At 30.8% G+C, this 22,171-nt stretch overlaps 2 protein-coding genes across 4 annotated transcripts; both read right to left on the bottom strand.

Annotated features, from left to right (window-relative positions):
• Window positions 1–1,236: 1,236 nt before the first annotated feature.
• LOC9299703 lies at window positions 1,237–5,470 on the bottom strand. 3 transcript variants are annotated; one of them, XM_021033434.1, is made up of 6 exons: window positions 4,927–5,470; window positions 4,140–4,277; window positions 4,007–4,050; window positions 2,418–3,920; window positions 2,165–2,318; window positions 1,237–2,083 (listed from the first exon to the last, which is right to left on the bottom strand). In XM_021033434.1, the coding sequence occupies exons 2-6, from the start codon at window positions 4,264–4,266 to the stop codon at window positions 1,410–1,412; spliced, it is 2,502 nt and encodes an 833-aa protein (XP_020889093.1). In that variant the 5' UTR covers window positions 4,267–4,277; window positions 4,927–5,470; the 3' UTR covers window positions 1,237–1,409. The 3 variants fall into 3 exon arrangements, with proteins under 3 accessions (XP_020889093.1, XP_020889107.1, XP_020889100.1); XM_021033448.1 differs by having other exon boundaries at window positions 4,935–5,322; XM_021033441.1 differs by lacking the exon at window positions 4,927–5,470 and adding an exon at window positions 4,371–4,610.
• Window positions 5,471–13,079: 7,609 nt separating this feature from the next.
• On the bottom strand, window positions 13,080–14,943 carry LOC9299702 (probable indole-3-pyruvate monooxygenase YUCCA5). The gene has a single exon (XM_002863580.2). The coding sequence runs from the start codon at window positions 14,474–14,476 to the stop codon at window positions 13,199–13,201; it is 1,278 nt and encodes a 425-aa protein (XP_002863626.1). The 5' UTR covers window positions 14,477–14,943; the 3' UTR covers window positions 13,080–13,198.
• Between the last annotated feature and the right edge of the window lie 7,228 nt (window positions 14,944–22,171).

Here is a 22,171-nt window from a genome sequence, read left to right as displayed (position 1 = left end):
TTCAGCAATTCAGCCGGATTCAGCCAGATTCCTCGGTTACCATTTAGACCTTTATCTGTTTCATTCATTATATTAAATGTTTTAGGGATTTTAATGCATTTGACAATTTGTGACTATATATATAATATATCACATAGTTTTTTTTATCATTGGTTGAATTTTTTAAAAACTAAATATAAATGATGTTTTTAAATGAAAAGTAAGTTATCTAAATATAAATATGTGTGCATTTAACTTAAATTTTTTATCTTTCAAACGTAAAAAATATATATTTTTGATCTAATCTTGGAAGCTATATTTATTTAGATGGGCCTAATACATCCCATCAGTAGCTTGGACCCTTTTTGGATATTGCCAAATCCAAAAGAAATTAACAGTGACAAGCTAGTGTCTAGTTATGTGGGGTGTCTAAAAAGAAAGTCTATACATGGGCAAAGGACATCTATACAGATCATAGCCGTAATTCACCAAAACAATTAAAGCCTTAAAATCCATTAAACAAGGCTTGAATAAATTTAAATAAAGGTTTGTACTATTTTGTAGTATCTATGGAACATGTTACATGTCGGTCCATTGGAGTGACATAAACTCTTTTTCTCATTCGACCAATAAAAATTGGAAAATGAAAAAAAACCATGAACGATTTTATTTTGGCAATGTAACCAAAAGAAAATGCAAACTGAAACTATACCCTACGAGCTGGTCGTTGAAGAATTTGATAGGGTCAAGAAATTTTTTTTCTTTTCTAATTCAATGAATCAAATCATCAATCACAAGAGGAATATAGAACCCAAAAAAATAGAACACTAGGATGAATTCGAGAGCACTCTAAATTCTTCTAAGCCCAAGCCAAGCCCAAGTTCCTAGACCAATTCCAGAATCTTCAATTATAATTGCTGAGCAGCTATATTATCCATTATAAGCCCACCTAGAGTAATTTTAACATGCTCTTTCACTAATCTAAGTGTCTAACATAATGCTTATCAGAATCTCATGTACAGAAATATCCAAAACCTTCAGATTTTTGCTTCCCAATTTGTAGATGTTCGAGATAACAAAGTTTGGATCTTTAATAACATTTTGAGTAAAGTGCTGATTTCAGCAAAAGTGAAACCCAAACAAAAGCTAAAAGATTATTAGCAAAAGGATAGTCTCACCAATCTAGGAATTTGCAGCTGCTCAAGTTAACTTTTTGAAGGAAACCCATATTTATAACACCATAAATCAGATTAGAAGGTTTGGAACAATCTTGATTCTTGAGACATTAGTATAAACATAGAGGCTATATACATATATGTAACACTACTTTCCATTATCATTCACCCAAAAAAAAAAACAAAATAGAAAGAAAGTGAGATTCACCAGATATTTATACACACAATAAAACCATATAATATACATCCATATGATTAACAAATACTTGGAATAAATAATTTGGATTGTTCTGACAAATCCATCAAAGCCTCCTCCACTAACTCCTCCAGCAACTTCAACTCTAATTCCTCTCCCATGGAATCCATTTCCAATCTCAAACTCTCCTGCGAACCAATCTCAGCTACTTCAATCCTCACCACTTTATTCACTGCCAAACTGCTCAAGTCTCCGTCTTCATCCCACCACCGATCTTCCACTCTTCCGTTACCCGTTAAACATTCTTGCATCCGGTTTATCACATAAACCTGCAATGGCTTACCAGAGAGTGTCAAGGGACTACGAGGTCCGAGATAGCTCGGTGTTAGCTCCAAGAGCAGCGTGTTGACGAGGTCGAACACTAGGTTCTTCACGTTTGATCCAAGTCTTTTCTGTTCCGTTGAGTCTGCGTAGCTGTTTCTCAGAGAAGGGTCTAATGGGCTCTCTGCAGAATGCCATTTAGACAAAAGATTGTCCGAGATTGTATCGAAATCAGCTGCTGATAAGAGTGTGTTGATGAGGAGACGCAAGTCTTCTTCCTCGTCTCTTGTGGAAGTAGTAGAGCGTTTAGATGAGTAGCATCGAGCAACTGTTGAGTCATCGAATGATAAGGTTCGACCAATGGACCCTATCGGAGGCGATTTTCCTAATAAGTTGGATTTCATGTCCCGTTCTGTTTTTCAAAGATTGCGGTTAATAAGGAATCGATGTGACATCAGATAAATAATGAGTGAAGCTTTAAAAGAAACCTTACCAAGAGAAGATGATGATCTATTCAAGATAGAGGAATTAAAAAAGATTCCATCATCCTCATCAAAAGAAGTTTCCAGGACCGAAATTGGACTAGGCTCATCACGCCACTCGCTAGAGTTTCCGAAAATGGTCGGCTTTGCAATTGATAAGCCTCCCTGTTGAGACACAGAAAAGAATATATGTTTGTAAATAAAAGAATGCAACAGATGAATAGATTGAAATCAGTAAAATGTGTTTTATATGATTAATACTACCTCCCGAGAATTCATGCTTCTGGCAGACACTGATGCATCATATTCATCGTTACACCGAGAATCTAAGATTTCGGGGTTTACCATTTGGGATTCCTCATAAGATCTCTCCTTACTGGCTTTCTTGCTCCTTGAGAAAAGAAAGTTTGAGACTTTACCTTTCAGAGACCATTTCAAGCTCTTTGACTTTGTCAGCTCCTCTGGAACTTTGGATTTCCCCTTCTTGGTACTATCAAGGGATTTGTGACCAAGACTTGTCGATGATTCAGGGAGAGATTTCGATCGTGTAAGACTTTTAGGAGGCTTTAATTTTCCTTCTTCTCTACTGAAATTACCATCAAAGCAAGATGCAGATACTTTAGGACCCTCCTGTTCATTACCATCGCTTGTTTTTTCTTCTTCGGTTCTAAGATCGTCTTTTAAATCTGGAAGTGCAAGCATATCACCTAAGGTACTATTAGAGCCTTTCTTTTCGATAACATTGGCCTCCTGCAAATTCTCATTGGCTGCGGCCATCAATGCCCATCTTTCAGAAAGCCGTTTCTTGGCCTCTCTGCAGACGGATGATGACTCTGGAGAACCCGAGGCTCTGCTAAAGGGCGAAGAAGAAAAAGGGCTATCGTACTTGTTAATATAATCCCATGAATGCCTAGAAACCGGTGACATGATTTCAGAATCTGCATAGTCATTAAGAGAACTATCATCGCCTATATAGCCGTTGGCGAAGCCAGAAGATTGTAAAGTTTCTTCCTTAAGTATCTGGCTCTTCACTCTCCTAGCCACATCTCTAGACTCTCTCTCCTCAGAACCTCTTGGAGAGGTTGGACATGATGAAGCCTTTGTGACATGGCCATTAGGTTTCAGAACAACTATTCGAGTTGATTCCTTTGTCGGATATTCTTCTTTAACAGGCCATTTGAACAAATCAAGACCTTTACCACTCTTAATTCCGTCCTTCGAAGATTCAATGGCTGCCTCACCATCAATGGTCTTTGAAGGCTTCAAAATAGTGATCCGCTTAGACTTCTCTGAGGTTGGTGGATCTGTGGGCTGGAAACTATGGAGATGATGAGAGAAGAAGGTATTCGATTCCTGCAAAAACTCGAGGAACAACTCCTTGTTCGAACTCAAAACTTCCATAGCTTCTTGAAACTCCTTGGAATGTCGAAGTTTATCGTCTGTAACCAAACGTTTCGCATCCAAGAACTTTTGACGGACAATGTCCATCTTCTTCTTGCTTAAACCCTCCACACCATTACTACTCAACTCCCCAGGTTTCTGCCAAATCTCATATACATCTTTATACTCCCCGTGACTCAACGACCTCTTTAGACGAGGCTTTGAACTATTACTCCTAGAAGTAGATTGTGTCTGAGGAAACGAATCAAGACCCATCAACTTAGCAACCAAATTAGTCGAACTTAGCTTAAATTCCATCTCTTTCGACATTTCTTGTTCTAAAAGCATCTTCATCGGTGTTCCATTGACTCCACCATTCCTCACATCCTACACTCCCAATAAAACAAAAGATTAACACTTTCTCATTACATAAACAAAACCAATCAGAGAAAGCAATTGTTTAAAAAACTCACAACTTTATCTTCTATTTGATCAAACTGATTCCTCTTGATAGACCCTGAAGCCATCATCATCATAATCATTCATCAACATCAAGTGCCTTAAAGATCTTAACTTTAAGTAGAGAGATAGAAGAATAAACCTAACCATGATCAAAATAGGGTTTCTCAGAGAGCAACTTCTTTCCATTACCAACTGTTCCAAAATCGAAAAGATTAACCATCCGACCTAAACATCCATGAGCCTGAACGTTTCTTCTTCGTTGCTTATTCATTTCTTCACCGCCTGAAACATCACAATTCACCATTAACAAAAAATCAGAAAAGCTTTCTCAATCAACGTCCAAGAAAACTTCGGATATAAGAAAAAAGAACCGACCTTAGTGAATTTTTACTTGGACTTTGAAAGGAAACAAAAATCTTGGGAAATAAAGGAAGAATCTTTAGAATTAAAAGCAATCAATATTCATCAAATCAGAAGCATTTATTAACCAAACTACGAATCAATCACAAAGAGATACTACTACACTAAACTTCCAGTAGCGTTTACAAACGCAAACGCAGAAACTGCGTTACCGACACCATAAGAACAGAGGGAAAAAAAAAAGGCAAGTTGATTGGAAAAAAACACAGAGAACGTTAAAAGCGAAAGCGATCGCAAAATGAAAAATGAAAAAAATTCAGCAAAAAAATTTAAAGTATTTTTGCTTTCTTCACCGAACATTTCGCAAAAAGAACTGTAAAAGTAAAACAAGATTTCACCAAAAAACGACGGCGTTTCAACTGACAACGACTGCAAAAACAGAGAGACAAAGACCAGTCTGCCGGAATCTGCATTCTCCGGTGAAAGGTACAAACTTTTTCGCCGGAATTTTGATTAACGCAATAAAGAAGCAAAAAAAAAAAAGAGTCATAGTAAGAGAAAGACAAAAGACCTGTGTACCGGAATCTGCATTCTCCGATGAAATTCCGCCGGAGGTTCAATTTAAGCAATAAAGGTAGAAGCTTTCTCGCCGGAGTTTCGGAATTTAGACCTTAAATGTAGAAGCTTTATCGCCGGAGTTTCGATTAAGGTGATAAAGGTGGAAGCTTTTTCGGCTATGAAGACTTGCAGAGTCGAGAAGAAGATTATGGTGACATCACCGACGCAATGTCGGACTTGAGACGCGTTTATTAAATGCGATTAATTAGAGACGACAGGTACGGAAGTGGATGATATAAAAGGAGAAGAGAGAGAAGACGAGGAATGTGTTGTCCATAGATAATGGAGCAGGTTACGACTTCGGAACTACAAAACGGAGTTAGGTTTTTTCTTCTTTCTCAACGCGTTTCTATTATTACATTACAAGGTTGTGTTTTATGTAAGTATATTTTATTAATGTCGGAGAATTTTATATTAAGGCTGATTAACATACAATAATTAATGTCTTGTAATCCCTTTTCCTTAATTACTCCATATTATAGTATATTGAAATATTCAGATTTCCTTAGTTATATGTTCTATTTGAATCGGAATTTACATATAATGATTTTTACCAGTTGTAGAGTTTATTATCAAAGTGACTTGATTCTTTTTATTGGCTGTCATTGGATGAAAAAAATACATTTCTACTACTTTTATATATTTGTTGATTGAAAAACTATATATAGGCAAACTCGTAACTCTATTTTGAGGGCCACATGCGAAGAAAAAAAAAGGGCCGTTTTAAAAAAAATGTATAATAATCATGTCGTTGTTTAGGTTTTGGCATTAATTATTTAAATTTGAAAAATATTAATTAAAGATATTACCAACACGATTTCGAGAATCATAAATTAAAGAGGCTCGAACCATCAAACTCTGGGTCACTTGTTGGAGAGGCTATCGAACAAAGCCTAGTGGCTAAAGTCAATCTTATTGTTTTAAGGGCCGAAAACATTTATAAACTAAACAAGGGCCGCAGCTCTTGCTTCCTTTGCTTCTATTAATCTACGGCTCTGTATATAGGCAAACTCGTAACTCTATTTTATTAATTAGAAACAAAAACTAAAAATATTAGTTATGATGTGGAAAGAATTATTTGGACCCATTTTTATTTTTATTTTTGATCTACATTTGAACCCATTTTCTGTCTATATAAGTTGCAAGAAAATAAAAACTATGGAAGTTAATTTGTTTTAAACCAGAAAGGTGAGAATAGTAGTAATAATTTCCAGCTTCTTAAGGCATGCAAAATTTTTAAATTTGAAACTTTGGAGTGTCTTTTCAACTATACGTTAATGGAATAATAATTATGAACCGATCCTATCATGATTCGACAATTCTGTAAAAGATTTCTAGGTTTTGTTCTTATTTATTTAATGTATTATTTTGTGACCTATTTTGATAGGGGAAAAAATCGCTATTAGCTTCTGATGGGGTTGGAATTTATTTGATAGGGTTCAGAGTTAGAGAAATCATTAAAAATTTAATTTCTTGGCCTACCGTATAGAGTAACTATCTAGGAATAATTATAACAACTTGCCTAATAAAGACTACATTATTTCATATTAATAAGTTTTTTTTTTATCATTTATTATACAAAAATGTAATATCTGTAAATACCAAATATTCTTCAATCATTGTAGCCTTTTCCGCAAAGTTCATGGCTTTGTAATCTGAAAAAGCCTAAAACTAAGAGGGAAACACTCCGCATTAATCTTTGTTTATTTTTCTGTTACTTAGGAGTGTTTGGCTTAATTAAACCATGTAATTATCAATTGAGTAGCAATTAGCAAACCAGTGTAAACCAAAATGAAACCCTCTGTAAAAACATTGCATGTAACAATGTTGGTTGCATTGAATAATTCTTCTGTAATTTAGTTAATACGGTATCAAAGTGTTTCGTCGCTTAATCACTTTGAAGATGACTGTTAGTAACATATATATATATATATATACATATATATATATCTATATATTTTTAACATATACTTTATTTATTTATTAATCTAAAACTTATGAAAATGAGATTATTCATGGTTTTAATAGATTCAAATAGTTTTTAATTTGTGTGAAAGTGACAAACGATATTGTTTATGAAACATACATAGCTAGGATCCGAATGGTAACAACGTATTTGATTGTGCGGGAAAAGCGATTTTATAGTGCGGTACGGTTCAACTGCGGTAAATGCGGGAGAATTGTATTTGCGGGACAAGTGCGGTTTTTATAAAATAAGTGGTCCAAATTAATGTTTGACTGGTGAAAAAACTATTTGCGGTACACAACTAAATGTGTGAATGGCAAAACAAGAAAAAAGCGGTACAGATGATATATTATAATAAATATATTAAAATATTATTATATTAATAATTAGTATAATTATATATTATTGTTTGTTTGATGCTAATTAAAAAAAACAATTTCATACATTTATAATTTTAAATATCCAAATTGTTGAACATAATATTTTAATTCTTTGACATACATAATGTTAAATCAATTAAAGATTTAATCATTAAAAATACAACACTTTAAAAAAACTACTTGCAGTATACAATAAAATGTTATAATTGAAAATTCATAAATCAAATTAAATAAGATAGATATATATATATATATATATATATTATTTTAATTTTTGATATATTAGTAAACTAATTTTAGTTAGTTTTGAACTAATTAAGCTTTTTTAAAAAGTGAACTAAACACAAAATTTTATGAAACTGAATTTGACTATTTTGTTATGTATTTACCATAAAAAGAGGCCAGGAGGTTTGTGTGCAGTTTGGGATCTCTTACACGTGCCAGAAATTGTTAGAGTTGTGAATTTTATTATTAAAAAATTATGTAAGTTGGCGTTTTTGTTGGACCACACGTATTTACTTGTGGGTAAAAAATAAAAGTGGATTTCACTTTTTATGAGGTATAGAAATCTTGTGCGTGTATTTTATATTCTTATTATCAAAAACGCAAAACGTAAATGAAAAACTGTGATTGGTAACTTAGAAACGTTTTTTAATAAAATTTTGAAAACCGCACCGCTTTGATGTTTCATTCACAGCCATAATATTGTATATGTTTTACTAGCAAAATTATATTATTATGAGCAAGATTGAGAGTTATATATGTTAATCTCTGAGGGATAATATCTTATTATATAAAGTATGGTTTTCAAAGTTAGTAGCTCATAGGATCGTGACACATGACAAATCTATCGATCTTTTGATTTTGACACGTGTAAAACAAAATTTTCCTTTAAAAAAAAAGATAATTGTAAGTAATTATAAATGTAAATAATTTTAAAAATGTAAAAGATAATATTTTTGCAGATTATTGGAGGTAAGTGTGCATGAGATCTTCAGCGATGTACAATTATAGCCGTTCGCCAGGATTCTACACAGAGAGGAAAGTGTCTATCAAGAGCATGAAGAAGAAGGTGAAAGAGGTGAGCATGAAGAAAGAGAGGGAAGTGTCCATCAAGAGCATGAAGAAAGAGGTGAAAGAGGTGACGTCTGTCGTAGATCTAATAAGGATCGGAAGGAATTATCAGTTGTAGAATCGTATATGTAACAGTTCTCATAATTTGTAATAATTAATAAATCCAGGGGAAAAAAAAAAAAATTTTTAAATGTCAAAAGATAATAATAAGGAAATTGGGATTATACATTTTTTATAGTTAAAAATATATATTTTTAATTAAACAAAAAAAAATCACGCAAATTTATTAAAAACTATATGTTATTAAATAACTAATATTAAATATTTTTGTTTCTCAAAGTTAGTAATTCATAGTATCATGAACCGTTATTAGTCAAAGATTTTATCATGTGGCATGATTTAATTTATAATTGATATTATTTATCTCCATTTCCTTTCCAATTAGAAATATGTGATGATTTAATTAAACTAATCCTCATATTATTTATTTGAATTTAATTTTTCAATTAGAAATATGAAAGATCAATTTTTTTTTCCTTTTTGTAATATTTTTTCCGTTAACTATGTTTTTTGTTTATCCTCAATTATGATTGTAGTATTGTTAGATTATTTATTTAATTTTTATTTTCATATTTAAATTATCAAAGATTCATATATCATCGTCTTTATAATTTTTTATTTTTAGTTTAACTGTTGTATCTTAAATTATTTATTTTGGTTTCTACGTTTAGTTTAAATTATATAAGATTTATAATATATCATAGTTCAAATGATTTTAGATAGCGACATGTGTCATGATTTAAATTACAAATTTATGTTATTTATATCAATTTTATTTTCTAATTAGAAATAGTTGATGATTTTAAGTAAAGTTTTATTGTTTATTTGAAATTCTTGAATATGAAAGAACCATATATGCTTCTTCTTTGTATTTGATATTTTGAATTTAATTGCACTATTTCAAAATTGTTTATTTAAATTTATATGTTTATATTTGAATTATATAAGATTCATATATCATCGAGCTTAAAATTTTTGAATTTTTCAATTTTTATTGATTGATCATAAAGTCATTGTAATCGAGAATATATGAATCGAACCCTCAACGTTAGCTTGGAAGGCTAAGGGATTTAGTGATTGATCATCTTTACAATTTTAACGTGTCTAATTAAAAACTATTTTGGTTTTATTCGCCAACTTTATGATGAATATTTTTAATTTTAACGTGTCTAATTGCTATGTAATATATCTTTCATTCGAAATAATTTTGAATTAATAATTTTAGTAGTTAAAAAATAATGCAACACTGAAAAAATAAATATTTTTTTTCTTTTGAAAGAAAATTTCTACTTACAAACGTTGTTAGTTAATTTTTTAAAAAATAAACCCGTTCATCGGACGGTCCCTATCTAGTGTTGTAGAAACTAGAATGTGCTGTTGTTTTTGTTTTAATAAGAGTTTCTTTATATATAAAATAAAACCACCACCCCCTCACGCATATACGTTTTAATTTTTTTTTATCTATTAAAGTATTAATTTCAACTATTGTAGATTATATTATATGTTTCGCCTATCATTCATGCCTCCGCAGCAACTATACGTCGCAATTTTATTCTGCCATGAACCATATATGTTTGAAGTTATTTATATATACTTTTTGTCAGCAAAATTATTTATATTTAAAAGGTAGGAATTATTAAACTATATATTATCAAAAGGTAGAATTCTCTTTGCTGGCACAAAGATTTGATGCTAATTATGTTGCTTTGTATAGTTGTAAGTTGTAACTTTTTAACGTTTGAAAACTTTATATATTAGTCTCCAATTGTGTTTGATCATACACATCTACTATAGGTTATAATAGAGAAAACTGGATTTTGCGAGTTTGAATCCAATAATCCATAGTGTCGTATAGATGACATTAGTACAAACCATTTTACTATGTGTCCTTGTTCATTTCTAGACCAATATAAATTTGCAGGTTAAGGTTCTAGTCCTCATATATTTTCTTCTTTTTTTTTTTTTTGGTAAAAGTCTTCATATATTTTCTAACAAAGATTACTATACAAAATCGATTTCTACAAAAAGACAGGTTCAGAGTAATTGAGAGTTTAGGACGTTTTACGTGGGCTTCTTTTTGGGGGTTTAAAATGTTAAGATACTCTTATGTTCACTTGCTTCCGTTGAAGCTTCCTTCTTCTTGTATCTCTTCGATTATTGACTTTTTTTTGTTGCTTTACTTGATCATTGACTTTATTCTACGTTATCCAGTCACATGTTTTTCTTCCCGGTGTGGCCGCACCAGAAACAAAAATGTTATAATTCGTAATCTCTCCTTAACATGTTTTTGATCAATATCACAACTTTGTTACTACAAGATTCAATTCAGATAATACTTTTTGAGTTATATAAAAAATAATTAAACATTGGTGGTTAGGTGGTTGAATGATTCATTATATTAGTTATTAAAATAATAAGGTTCGAATCATTTTACTAAGTATAATTTTCATCATAGTTGACTATTGTGAATATTTTGAATGAGATATTAACATTATCGTAATGTAAAAACGACTTGAAAACCAGAAAAAGTCATCGTAATTCAATGCACCAGAATTTTCAATACTACAAGTTTTAAGATGAAAACCAAAGATTCGCTCCTTTCCTGAAAAACTGAAAATAATTTTCTTTGTAGATAGATTTCGTAATGCGTTGGGCCTTAAGCTATCATTTGTTTTCTTTATAAACCCCCTAATTCGGTCAATAACATAAAAAACCAAAAACCAAAAAAAAAAACTAATCGATCAAAATAGTTTGTTTAGATAAAACTAACAAACCTCTACTTTCATCAAAAGATTTCTCTAGGTATTTGAACCCTACCTAAACTCATTATCACGATCGAAGACGTCGCTCAGAACGAACGAGTTTCTTCAACTTAAACAAAAATTTACGAGCCATTGATTCTTGACGATGTAGATCTGTATCAGATTTGGCTTGTTGTAACTTGTAGCTCATTAGATAGACACAACGACGTCGTTTGTAATCATCTTCTTGACTCAATAAAAAGTCATCACTCAATTTCTCTGAAGTTACTTCTAAATCACATGTTGACGACTTTTTTGGATTTCCTTCTCTATCCCAAACTTTTTCATAGATCCAATTCTCGTTTTCAATCATCTTCTTCTAACTTAAAATATGTTAACTTTTTCTTCTATATCTCTCTTTGTAATAGTAAAATTACTACAAAACCGAGGGTTTGTGAAAGTTGAGGGATTCAATAGTGTTAGGGTATGTATACATATATATAGCCTTATGTTTCTTCTTTTTTTCATAATTTATGTTTCCTTTTTTTTTTGTTGAAGGATAATGTTAAGTTTCCGATTTGATGATATCTATATATACATTTTTGGATCACAATTAGCAAATAAATCCTTAAGTTGAGAAGTATTTACAATGGCATACCATTAACATTAATTATTTAGATTTGTTTTATTTAAATAAAAATTTTTAAATGAAATTCATTTATCATATATTTAGCAAAAGTCTCTACAAAATCTTTCCTTATCTATTTAAGTAAAGATTTTGAAATCAAATATGTTTTCAACAATTTACCAAAAATCTCTACACAATCTTTTTAAAAATCTCGACTTAGTTAAGTTCTGATATTTATCTGCAAAAAAAAAAATTAATAGTAACGAGTGATGTAAAAATCGGGAATGTTGATACTACAATTTCTTCTACTTTTTTTTTCATATAATGAAAATTATTTTTTAGGGATATTTTCTCAAAACCTCTAAATAAAACAAAGGGTTTCAAAAGATAGCTTCTCTTTTGGCGGGTCGACCCGCAAACCCGCAACTCTCTACGGGCTTATCCGCATGAATATGCGATCCGTAGTGGATAAAAATATTATTCAAAATAACAAATGATATTTAATTTTACGGGACGGGGTTATATGGTGCAACGGGTTTGGATCGATATTAATATTAAACAATATACTATGGATGAAATCCTAGAATTATAAATCAAAATTTAATTATAAAATCAGAAACACTAAACAAAATAAAAAATATTAACAAAACAAATACAACTTAAAATTTTGCTAAATAATTTTTTAGTTATAAAAAAATCGATCTGCGGTGTACCGCGGGGTAAAATCGTAACATAAATGTATCTGTAGGAAATATTAGAAACACAAAATAAATCTTATTATTGATTAGACGTTTAGAACTCTGACGACACCTTACAAATTCAATATGAGAATTTCATTACAACGTTGTTTAAAAAGGCTTACATAGTTTAGCTTTTTAAGTGGGCCAAAATTTGTGTCTTTGAGATCTTGTCAAGTTTGATTAAGATATCAGAATTTCTTTCTATTCATTCACTTACAATTCCGGTTACAACTTTATTTGACCCAAAAAATAAAATCTTATCTTTATAAGTTTATTTTGTCGTATTTTATCAAAAAAAAAAACACTTATTTTCCAATATATACCCAAAAAATCTTATTTTCATAACTCAAATAAAAGGAAATAATGAATTCTTTATTATTATTATTATTGTATTTCATAAAACCATTACAAAAACAAAAAATAAAGAGAAAAATAACATAATAATGAAGAGAAAGGCCACGTCATCCTAAGTTATACAAAACGCCCACACAGCCTTCAAAAACAACACCGTTGGGTCTTCAGGAGAGGGCTCTCTTTGTATCTCTATACTTTGTTTACAAAAAAAATGAAGAAATAATAACTAAACACTCTTTGTTAAAAATAAAATAAATGATTGTATAAACCCTAACTTGAGCCCTAAGCAACTGAAATGCATCTGCGGTGACCCACTCGTGTTCTCATTTTCTGTCGTTTTGTCTCTTCTCTCCACACGTTTCCAATGTCTTTAGCGATGTTAACGGCATCTGCTGATGCTCCGGCCAATCCTTTCCTTGTGAATCCAGCCGCGTAAAGTCCCGATTTCCCTTTCCACGCGTTTGGAAACGGCGATTTCGGGAATCCGTTTTTCGAAAACAGATCATTTTCTTGGAGCCATGAAGGTACGTTGCTACGGTAACCCGTGGCGAGAACCACGGCGTCAAGATCTAATCTCTGACCATCGACTAGCTCCACGTGGCTACGAGAGAACCTTTTAATTCCCGGAACGATTTCTACTTCGCCGGATTTGATTTTCTCCATGGCTCCAATATCAAGAACTGGAGTCTTCCCTGAGACAATCTTGAGCTCCATTGGGCCCATCTTGGGCCTCTTTAGCCCATACTTTGTCAAATTTCCCAAAATCAGCCATGCGAGAATCAGTAGGATCTTGTCTACTAGCCATAGAGGAAACCATTTCATCAACATCACCGAGATTTCGAAACTCGATTTGCCTAGAATCTCTCTTGGTAACACATGAACCGAGCTACGAACAACCATGGAGGCATTAGCATTGTGATTTGCAAGATCAAGAGAAACTTCCATGCCGGAGTTTCCACATCCGACGACAAGAACACTCTTTCCTCTGTATTTCTCGCCGGACTTATACTCACACGAGTGGACCACCTCACCGTTGAACTCCGTTGTGAGCCCATCGATCTCTGGAATAACCTTTTCCGCGTTTTCTCCAGTCGCCACCACTAGCCACCGGCAGATATATTCCATCTCCGACACCGAGGAAGAAGACGAAGATGTTGTCTTGATGCGCCATAGACCACTGGTTTCGTCGTATCGAGCTGACTGGACACACTCGTTGAACTGAGGAGTAATTTCAAATTTGTTTGCGTAGGACTCAAGGTACTCGATGAACTGTCCTTTTGTTGGATATTCCGGGTAGTCTTCCGGGAAGGGCATTTTGGGTAATTGACAAACTTTCTTTGGTAAATGAAGTTTGATTCTATCATAAGTTCGTTTCTGCCATAGTGAAGCTATGCAATCTGCTCTCTCCAATACAACAAAGGGAACGCCTTCCTCGCGGAGGCAAGCCGCCGTGGCTAGCCCCGATGGCCCGGCTCCGACGATTACCGGACCGTTAACCCAAATGCACCGTTTTCTGTCCGAGAAATCTTCACTTCCCATAAGCCTAAACATGTTCTCCATTTTTAGGGGGGAGTTTGATCGAATCAAGATTATACGTAGTGAAAATCGAAAGTTTAAGGTAGGTTTCGGGGAGGATTTTGATCAAATTGAAAGAATAGGTAGTGAAATTGAATAAGTTTTTTTTTTTCTTTTGGTTTGTTTGTTGATTGAGGAATGAGATGTTTTGGAATGTGTTTGGAAGAAGAAGTGGTGTTATGTGTTTATATAATGGACGAAGTAAGAGGAAGCAACATGTGATCTTGTGATTAGCGCGTTCTAAGGTTAATTTTTAATCAATTTAATAAATACAAAGGTTCTTCAATAAATGTATGTAATAATTTATTGAGGGTTTCCCATTTAATCATATGCTTTTGCTAAAAATGCGAAATAGTTTTCATTATTTTGAAGCTTTTTTTCTTATGGAATCATTTGATTCTTTTCTTCCAAAGTTTCTGATGGGGCTTTGATTAGAGTATCTCGTAACAATCCATAATCATATCCATGCCCCGGTTTATTAGTATTAATTAGTTGGTGATGATTATAATATAATTGCTTTATGGTATATATATATATATATATATATATATTGAGATTGTACTTAATAATTTTGAATATTACAAAGATATAGTTTTAAATTTAATGATGTGAAAGGGTAATCAACTGGGCACAATGGACCAATGATAATGATATTCATATCATCCAAATTCTTCTGATCATATGGTCCAAATGATAATGATATACATCATCCAAATTTACCCATTAGCTTCTAGAGATGGCTTTGGAGAATAAAACTGGCTTGTGAAAACTACTTGTGATATAGATATATATTGTGTAAGTGTTAATAGTAGGAAACAAAAATATTTGCATAAAAGAACAAAAAAAAATCAATTGAAATCCCAATATATGGTGTTCTTTTTGAGTATATTTTGATGTTCACATCGTTAAAAAATGTAACGAAAAGTGGTACTCTGGTAGGATAATCAGAAAGAAGTTTTAGTAAGCATGTTATAAAACTAGATCAAAGGCCAGTTTTAGGCTTAGTTATTATTTTTGAGCTATTCAGAGTAAAACTATAGTAATAAATTTGTTTAGAAAAATAATTTTGTTAAGTTTTAATTCAATCCTCTTAATCAAGTTTATGTAGTATTATAGAGTTTATCACTTTATCCCGTTTCAAGTACAACATGTCACCATGTATGGGGTTGATAATCTAGGTGATGCAATTGGTGGGATTTACATGTATTAGTCCATCAAGAATTGGTTTGGAGTAAGAATGGTTGCATCAGTGATCAAAATGTTTGCATAAACATTTAACGTATGTGACATTTTCCTCTCATCTTATTAATTTAGTTTTAGTAGATTTTCATCTATACTTATAAGTAGATGATCGGCATGCAGTAACTAAATGTGCGTAGTTATTTAAATTACACATCAAACATTAGTTAAGCCTTTAAACCGGAAATGTAAAAAATTCGTCTTCTTTTGATCTTGATTGATTAGACCGATTCATTTTCGCTTATGATTTAGTCATTTTTTTCATTAATCGTGATATCTTCATTTGCCTTTTGGAAACAAGATTATCTCGTTTTGAAACCGAATGAACCAACATTTTCAAAATGTTCCTAATCGAGTAGCTTGAATATTTAAACTTTTACGGATATGCGTGCTGACAAGTATGCAACCACGTGGATAGGATGGTGAGTCCAGTGTGGGGGCTCAATTTTGGCCCACTTCAACTCGTCTGCCGACTACCTAACCAAGTAACCATGTCAAATCAATTTGCAATATTTTTGTTAATAATACAATTCTTTTTTTGTTGGTCAATTTATTATTGTAACTTTGTTTATATCTTAGTTTCTATAGGATTTTTGTCCTTTATGGTGTTATTCTCTGTTTGCCAAAAAAAAAAAAAAAATGGTGTTATTCTCTTACATTACTTTCGACGAATGTTCCATAACAAAGTTTGCTTTTTATAATATGAACTCTAAATGGAAAAGTTGTTATTTATATTCTAAACTTTCTAATTTGTGAAATTAGTGGATGTACAACGGACGATTGTGGTTGTACATATATATTATCTTTTAAAAGTTCATAAGAATTCGTACTATATATAAGATTACTATTGTTGAAAATATATGAATCTATATATGTTGATCCCTATTATACGCAAAATAAATTAAAAATTAAATAAGTTGATGAAATTTTATTATTGTTCTTCTAGGATTTCTATTATTCTTTTTTTTTTTTTTTTGAATACAATGAGGTTCTGAGCCAAAGCCTGTAATCCCAGCAGACCCAAAACCACAATATATAATATTAGTTTTACCCCAAACAGTTAAATTAAATAAGTTGATGAAATTTTATTATTGTTCTTCTAAGATTTCTATTTTCTAAACGGTTAAATTTGTTTATAGATAAAAAAAACTAGGTAGCCAACGAACATAAAACAAGAGACTTATAAACTGGAGAATGAACTTATGCTATGGTTTGGATAAGTACTTCCATATTGCCACTATCACAAAAGGACGAATGAGTTTTGAACCTGCACCATTAGCATTTAGCAAGATCAAGCATGCCCTCGGAAATACAAACAAATGTGTGTTTTTCCGAATGATTTCCAACGTTCAAATCAGAAATGTCAACATGCACTGAACGGAGAATCAGTTCTGAGTCAAGTACTGATACAAAACCAATTATTCTAATGTTTTGTGGAATGATTTTAAAAGAAACAAACCTTCAGTAAAAATAGGGTCGAAGCTCTCTGCCAAAAAAATGGAGCAATAGAAATTTGAGAACGTAAAAAAAAAACAAAGTACTTTATGGAAGATGTTATATGTCCATTGATAATTGATCATGAGTAATAACTAATTAAGCTAGATTAGATTGAATCTTATTAACCTGCCTTGGTTAGACTTTTCCATAGGCACTTGAGTTTGGTTGGTGGTATGTATACTTTAGAATTATATAAAAATAATAAAATCGATATCATATCGAATAGTACAACAAAACTCTTTTTTGTATTTTTTTAAGTATTGGTAAGGTTCAATGATCATCATCTCACTAGAAAGCTCTCTTCGTAGTTGTAGATTTTACAAATTAAATGCTTTTGCAATGATCACATTCTTAGTTTCTTACATATATATAACTAATTATCCTTTAGGCGTAATAATGGAGAATTTTATACATGTTATCAAAGGGATGTGTTTGTTTTAGTTCACATGGCTACTTCCTTCTCACAAGCTGAGTCTATAGTCGACGAAAATCTTAACAACATCCTTATCATTTCCCACTTGATATATTTATCCTAAGAAATAAGAATCATCCATAATTGCCGAATTTTGGTAGTTGAAAGAATCCAGAGGTGTTGACCAAATTTGTGTCAACGGCCTCTGCGCATATAGACATTAATGACTCATTGACTTGTAATATCCATAATGTGCATATACAAACAAGAGAAATTGTTAAAAATGCTCTTTTTCAATATCTCTTTTTAAAAATGTCCCTTTTGATAGTCCATTTTTAAGTTTGCCCTCTTTTAATTTTTAATGATCATTTTACCTTTATTTGAAACAAAATTAGGTCCACAAAATACAAAATATTTTTTGGCGAGAAAAGTGTAAAAAACCTTTAAAATACCTTGTAAATTTTTCCCGCCAAAAATTTAACGCCAAAAAAATTGCGGAATCACTTTTCCCGCAAAAAAGGTTTTTTGGCGGGAAAAATTTTTACGGGAAAATTTTACAAGATATTTTAAAGGTTTTACAAATTTTTAAAAAATCAAATTTGTAATTTTGATGTGTGCACATTCTCATGTTTTCCATATATATTTGTGATATCTTCTACTAAAAGAAGGGTAATTTAGTCATTTTGTACATAAAAAGGAGTATTTTTAAAAATGGACAGCCAAATGGGGCATTTTTGAAAAGGATATTGAAAAAGGGGCATTTTTGTGAGTCTCCCTACAAACAAAGATGATAATTAATTAGTGTATAAATATATGCAAAAACTAAAAAAATAACAATAGTATATCTAACTATTAGGTAAGTGACCAAATTTAAGTAGTTCGAAATATCTATCTAGTATTTTTGAAGTATATTTTTAGCGGATGAAACAAAATGTATTTGAATACAATGGATATCCGACTGTTTACAAATTGTATTCATAAGATGTTTGTTGGGTCCGGTTATATTTAACTCAATTCATACACCAAATATCAATATTTAATAATTGAAATATTTAAAAGATTTGGTTAAGATTTAGAATTATGATTCTCCTATCATATTTGTTTAATTTGTTTTTAAGTGTTTTGAATCATCATATAATACATAAAGTAAAATAAAAATAATTTTTTTTTCTAATATATATTGTGATTCGAAATTTTAAAAACGGACATATATTATCCAATTGATGAAAAATGTGTGTTCAACGTTCCACATAAACTAAAATATTTAGACAATGATTCAGAATTATATCATAAATAAGATCAACATTAATAAAATAAATGAGATTTTTGGCGGGACGGGTTTGACGGGACAAGTTTTTGAATCAACAATAAAAAAAATTAAAATATCATTAATTCGCCGGATTAATTTTTTTTTTTAATACCACCAATATTAGACATATCAAATTAGTCTCATTTAGAAAAGATTGTATAAAACCAAAAATTGTCTCGCGGTATAATGTTACTTAATAACAATTGTGAACAATAAAATATAAATTTCTTAGAGAATGATACAATTTGCAAACTTTTATATATAATAAATAATCGTTAAATTTTTAAAATTACTACTTTTAGAAAACAAATCACGGGACCGGTTAAGAAATTACAAGACGGGTATATTTCGGAAAGGAGTTATATGGTGGACGAGTTTGATTCAATATTTATAAAATTTTGAAATATCATTAACATGCCGCTTTAATACAGATTAAATCTTCATTTTATTAAAATATAAATATTTTAGAGAATGATACAATTTGTAAACTTTAATATATAATAAGTAATCATTAAATTTAAATCACACTTTTAGAAAACAAATCATGGGACGGGTTAAAAAATTACGGAACGGAATATATTTCAGAACGGGTTTATATGGAGGACGGGTTTGAATCAATATTTATAAAATTTTAAAATATCATTAACATACCGTTTTAATACGGGTTAAATCCTCAATTTATTAACAATTGTCCCATGGACTCGTGGTATACCGTTACTTAATAAAAATTGTAAACTTAAATAAGGAGATACAATCTTCAAAATTTTCTAAATACTAACTTTAAAAAATAAATCATTCCGCGGTACACTGCGGGTTAAAATCTAGTTTTAGAAGTAATTTGGAAAGATTTCAGATATTTAAATGAGATGACCGATCTTTTTTTTTTAATTAGAAATTAATGAATAGTTTTTTTTGTAAGAATATTTTGTTTTTATATCAAACCGTTAGTTAAATAATATAAAGTTTAAATTGGACACAAAATATATAAATGTAATAACATATGATATAACCAAAAGGTTCCAAAATTTGTACCCTTTATATTAATCTATAATATACACAATAAATTTATGATTAATCATAAAATTAATCGATAAATATATGAAATAACTAGTTTTGATATGTCTCTTTAACCAAAATTTGTGTGCTTAAGTTCATATATATCAAAAGTATCAAAACTAAATGTAATTTCTCTTCGTTTTTCGTTGTTTTTATTTTCCTGACAAAAGGTTGACAACTTTGACATTCATCTATCACATTCGATGATGTTTTCCTTTTCGTTGTTTAATCGGGATGTTCCCGACTTTCACATTTTGAGTAGTCAAATACTGTGTCCGTTGCATTACGAAAATCGAATAAAATTTAAATAGGTTGTATATTAATGTGAGAGAGAAGTTTCCTCTATCGTTTTCATGTAGGTATGATGAAAAACCAAATTCTTGGCAAAGAAAACAAAACCTACATTCAAAGTTTTGATCTTTGCATGATAATTTGAATAAATATCTCAAGTGACAAAATAGTGAAATACAATTACGGGCACTCAATTATTGAGTATCCCGAACTTTTATACGTGGCGGTTTCATCCATATATATTTCCTCCACGTAGTATGTGCATGCAAAAAAAGAGGAAAACGTATAAATCCATTAAGTTATTGATAAATAGAAATGGTTAATCACTAATCTGATCTGTTATCTCTATTCATGAATGTCAAGAAAACTATATTAGGAGGGAAAGCTACGTGTCGGGCACATATTCATTTGACCAAAGTCGTTGAAACCTTCCCAAAAACTAGGTCTGCTTACTCTTATCTTTTAGCTTGAAATAGATTTTTGTTATCCAAAAGAAAACTTATGCTAATAGATATTAGGGATTTATTTAATTTTATACATTTATTTACAAAACTTAAGCTGGACTAAACAATTTAGAAGAAGATCATGCATGTGCCATGATCTAGCTTAAATTTTTCTTAAACCATTACTCAGATTCCCTCAAGAAGAAAGTCAAACTTGTCTCCTATTTTCTTTTGTTTATGACTTTATTCTGATAAAATGTTTTTGTTTGTTTGTTTGTTTTACACAATAGTGTAGATAAATACATAACTATTGAGACATAAAGACATACATATATGTATATGATGTATATTCACTTTCTGTAGGTAGTGTGATAAATTAGTGTATAGTATGTAAATTTATACTACATTCTGATTCTACCGACTTTGAGTAATTAAATAGGGAAATTCGAAATAATTCGATTAATATTTTTGATTGGAGAGGGAATCAAAATCTTTGAGAACATGACAAAATATTTGAATAGAAGATACTTATTTTGACTATATGTTGGGAATAAATTGATTTGGTTAATCCAACAATTAGTTAAGAATTTAGGAAAGAATGAAATGTTCTCTATTAGCCATTTAATTACTTCATCAAGAAATAATTAGTTTACTAACAGGGGATTTACGAGAGAAGCAGAAAACACATGAGGCACATGGGAATTCCGTTTTAAAAACAATTATAGTAATTAAATTATAAGAATTCGGTTACATGAAAATTGAATAATAATAATAATACTAATAAGGAGTGATGACATGTCAAAGTAAGTAAGGATTCTTAAATTATACCGTTAAAAATGGTTAAATGTTTATAACTGGTCAAAGTAAGGATTCTTAAATTGAGTGGTCAGTCAAAGTTTATAGTCACCATACTAACATGTCATCACTCATTGTTTTGTTTTTTTAATAAGCACTTGATTAGCCAACAAATATATAATACTTCCTTTATTTCGTTTTAATTGTCGTTTAAGGTTTTCTCATACAAATTAAAAAAAACATTAAATTTTCTGTTTTACCTTTTATTAATATATTTTATAAAAAAATTCATTGGCCGAAACATTAAAACAGTAGGGATGAAACTGAAATTTTTACCAAACATTTGCATCGAAAACCTAAAACGACAACTATTATGAAACAAAATTTTAACTCTAAAACGACAAGTAAAACGAAACGGAAGGAGTACTATTTATACATAAATAGAACCAAAAGGAAGAAAAAAATGTTTTTACGTTATTTTTTCTTGCACCATTGTGTTGATCCATAAATAAAAGCTTTTTAAACGTAGAAAAACACGAATATATGGAGTCGAACTCTGATAAAAGGAATACGTAAGTGAATATGTATAACCATTTGACTTAAATCACTTTATCCAATTAGTTATAGAAAGTGAACAT

This window comes from Arabidopsis lyrata (assembly GCF_000004255.2).
Source record: "Arabidopsis lyrata subsp. lyrata unplaced genomic scaffold ARALYscaffold_8, whole genome shotgun sequence".
NCBI classification, from domain to species: Eukaryota; Viridiplantae; Streptophyta; class Magnoliopsida; order Brassicales; family Brassicaceae; genus Arabidopsis; species Arabidopsis lyrata.
This window is presented reverse-complemented; position numbering and strand designations above follow the sequence as displayed.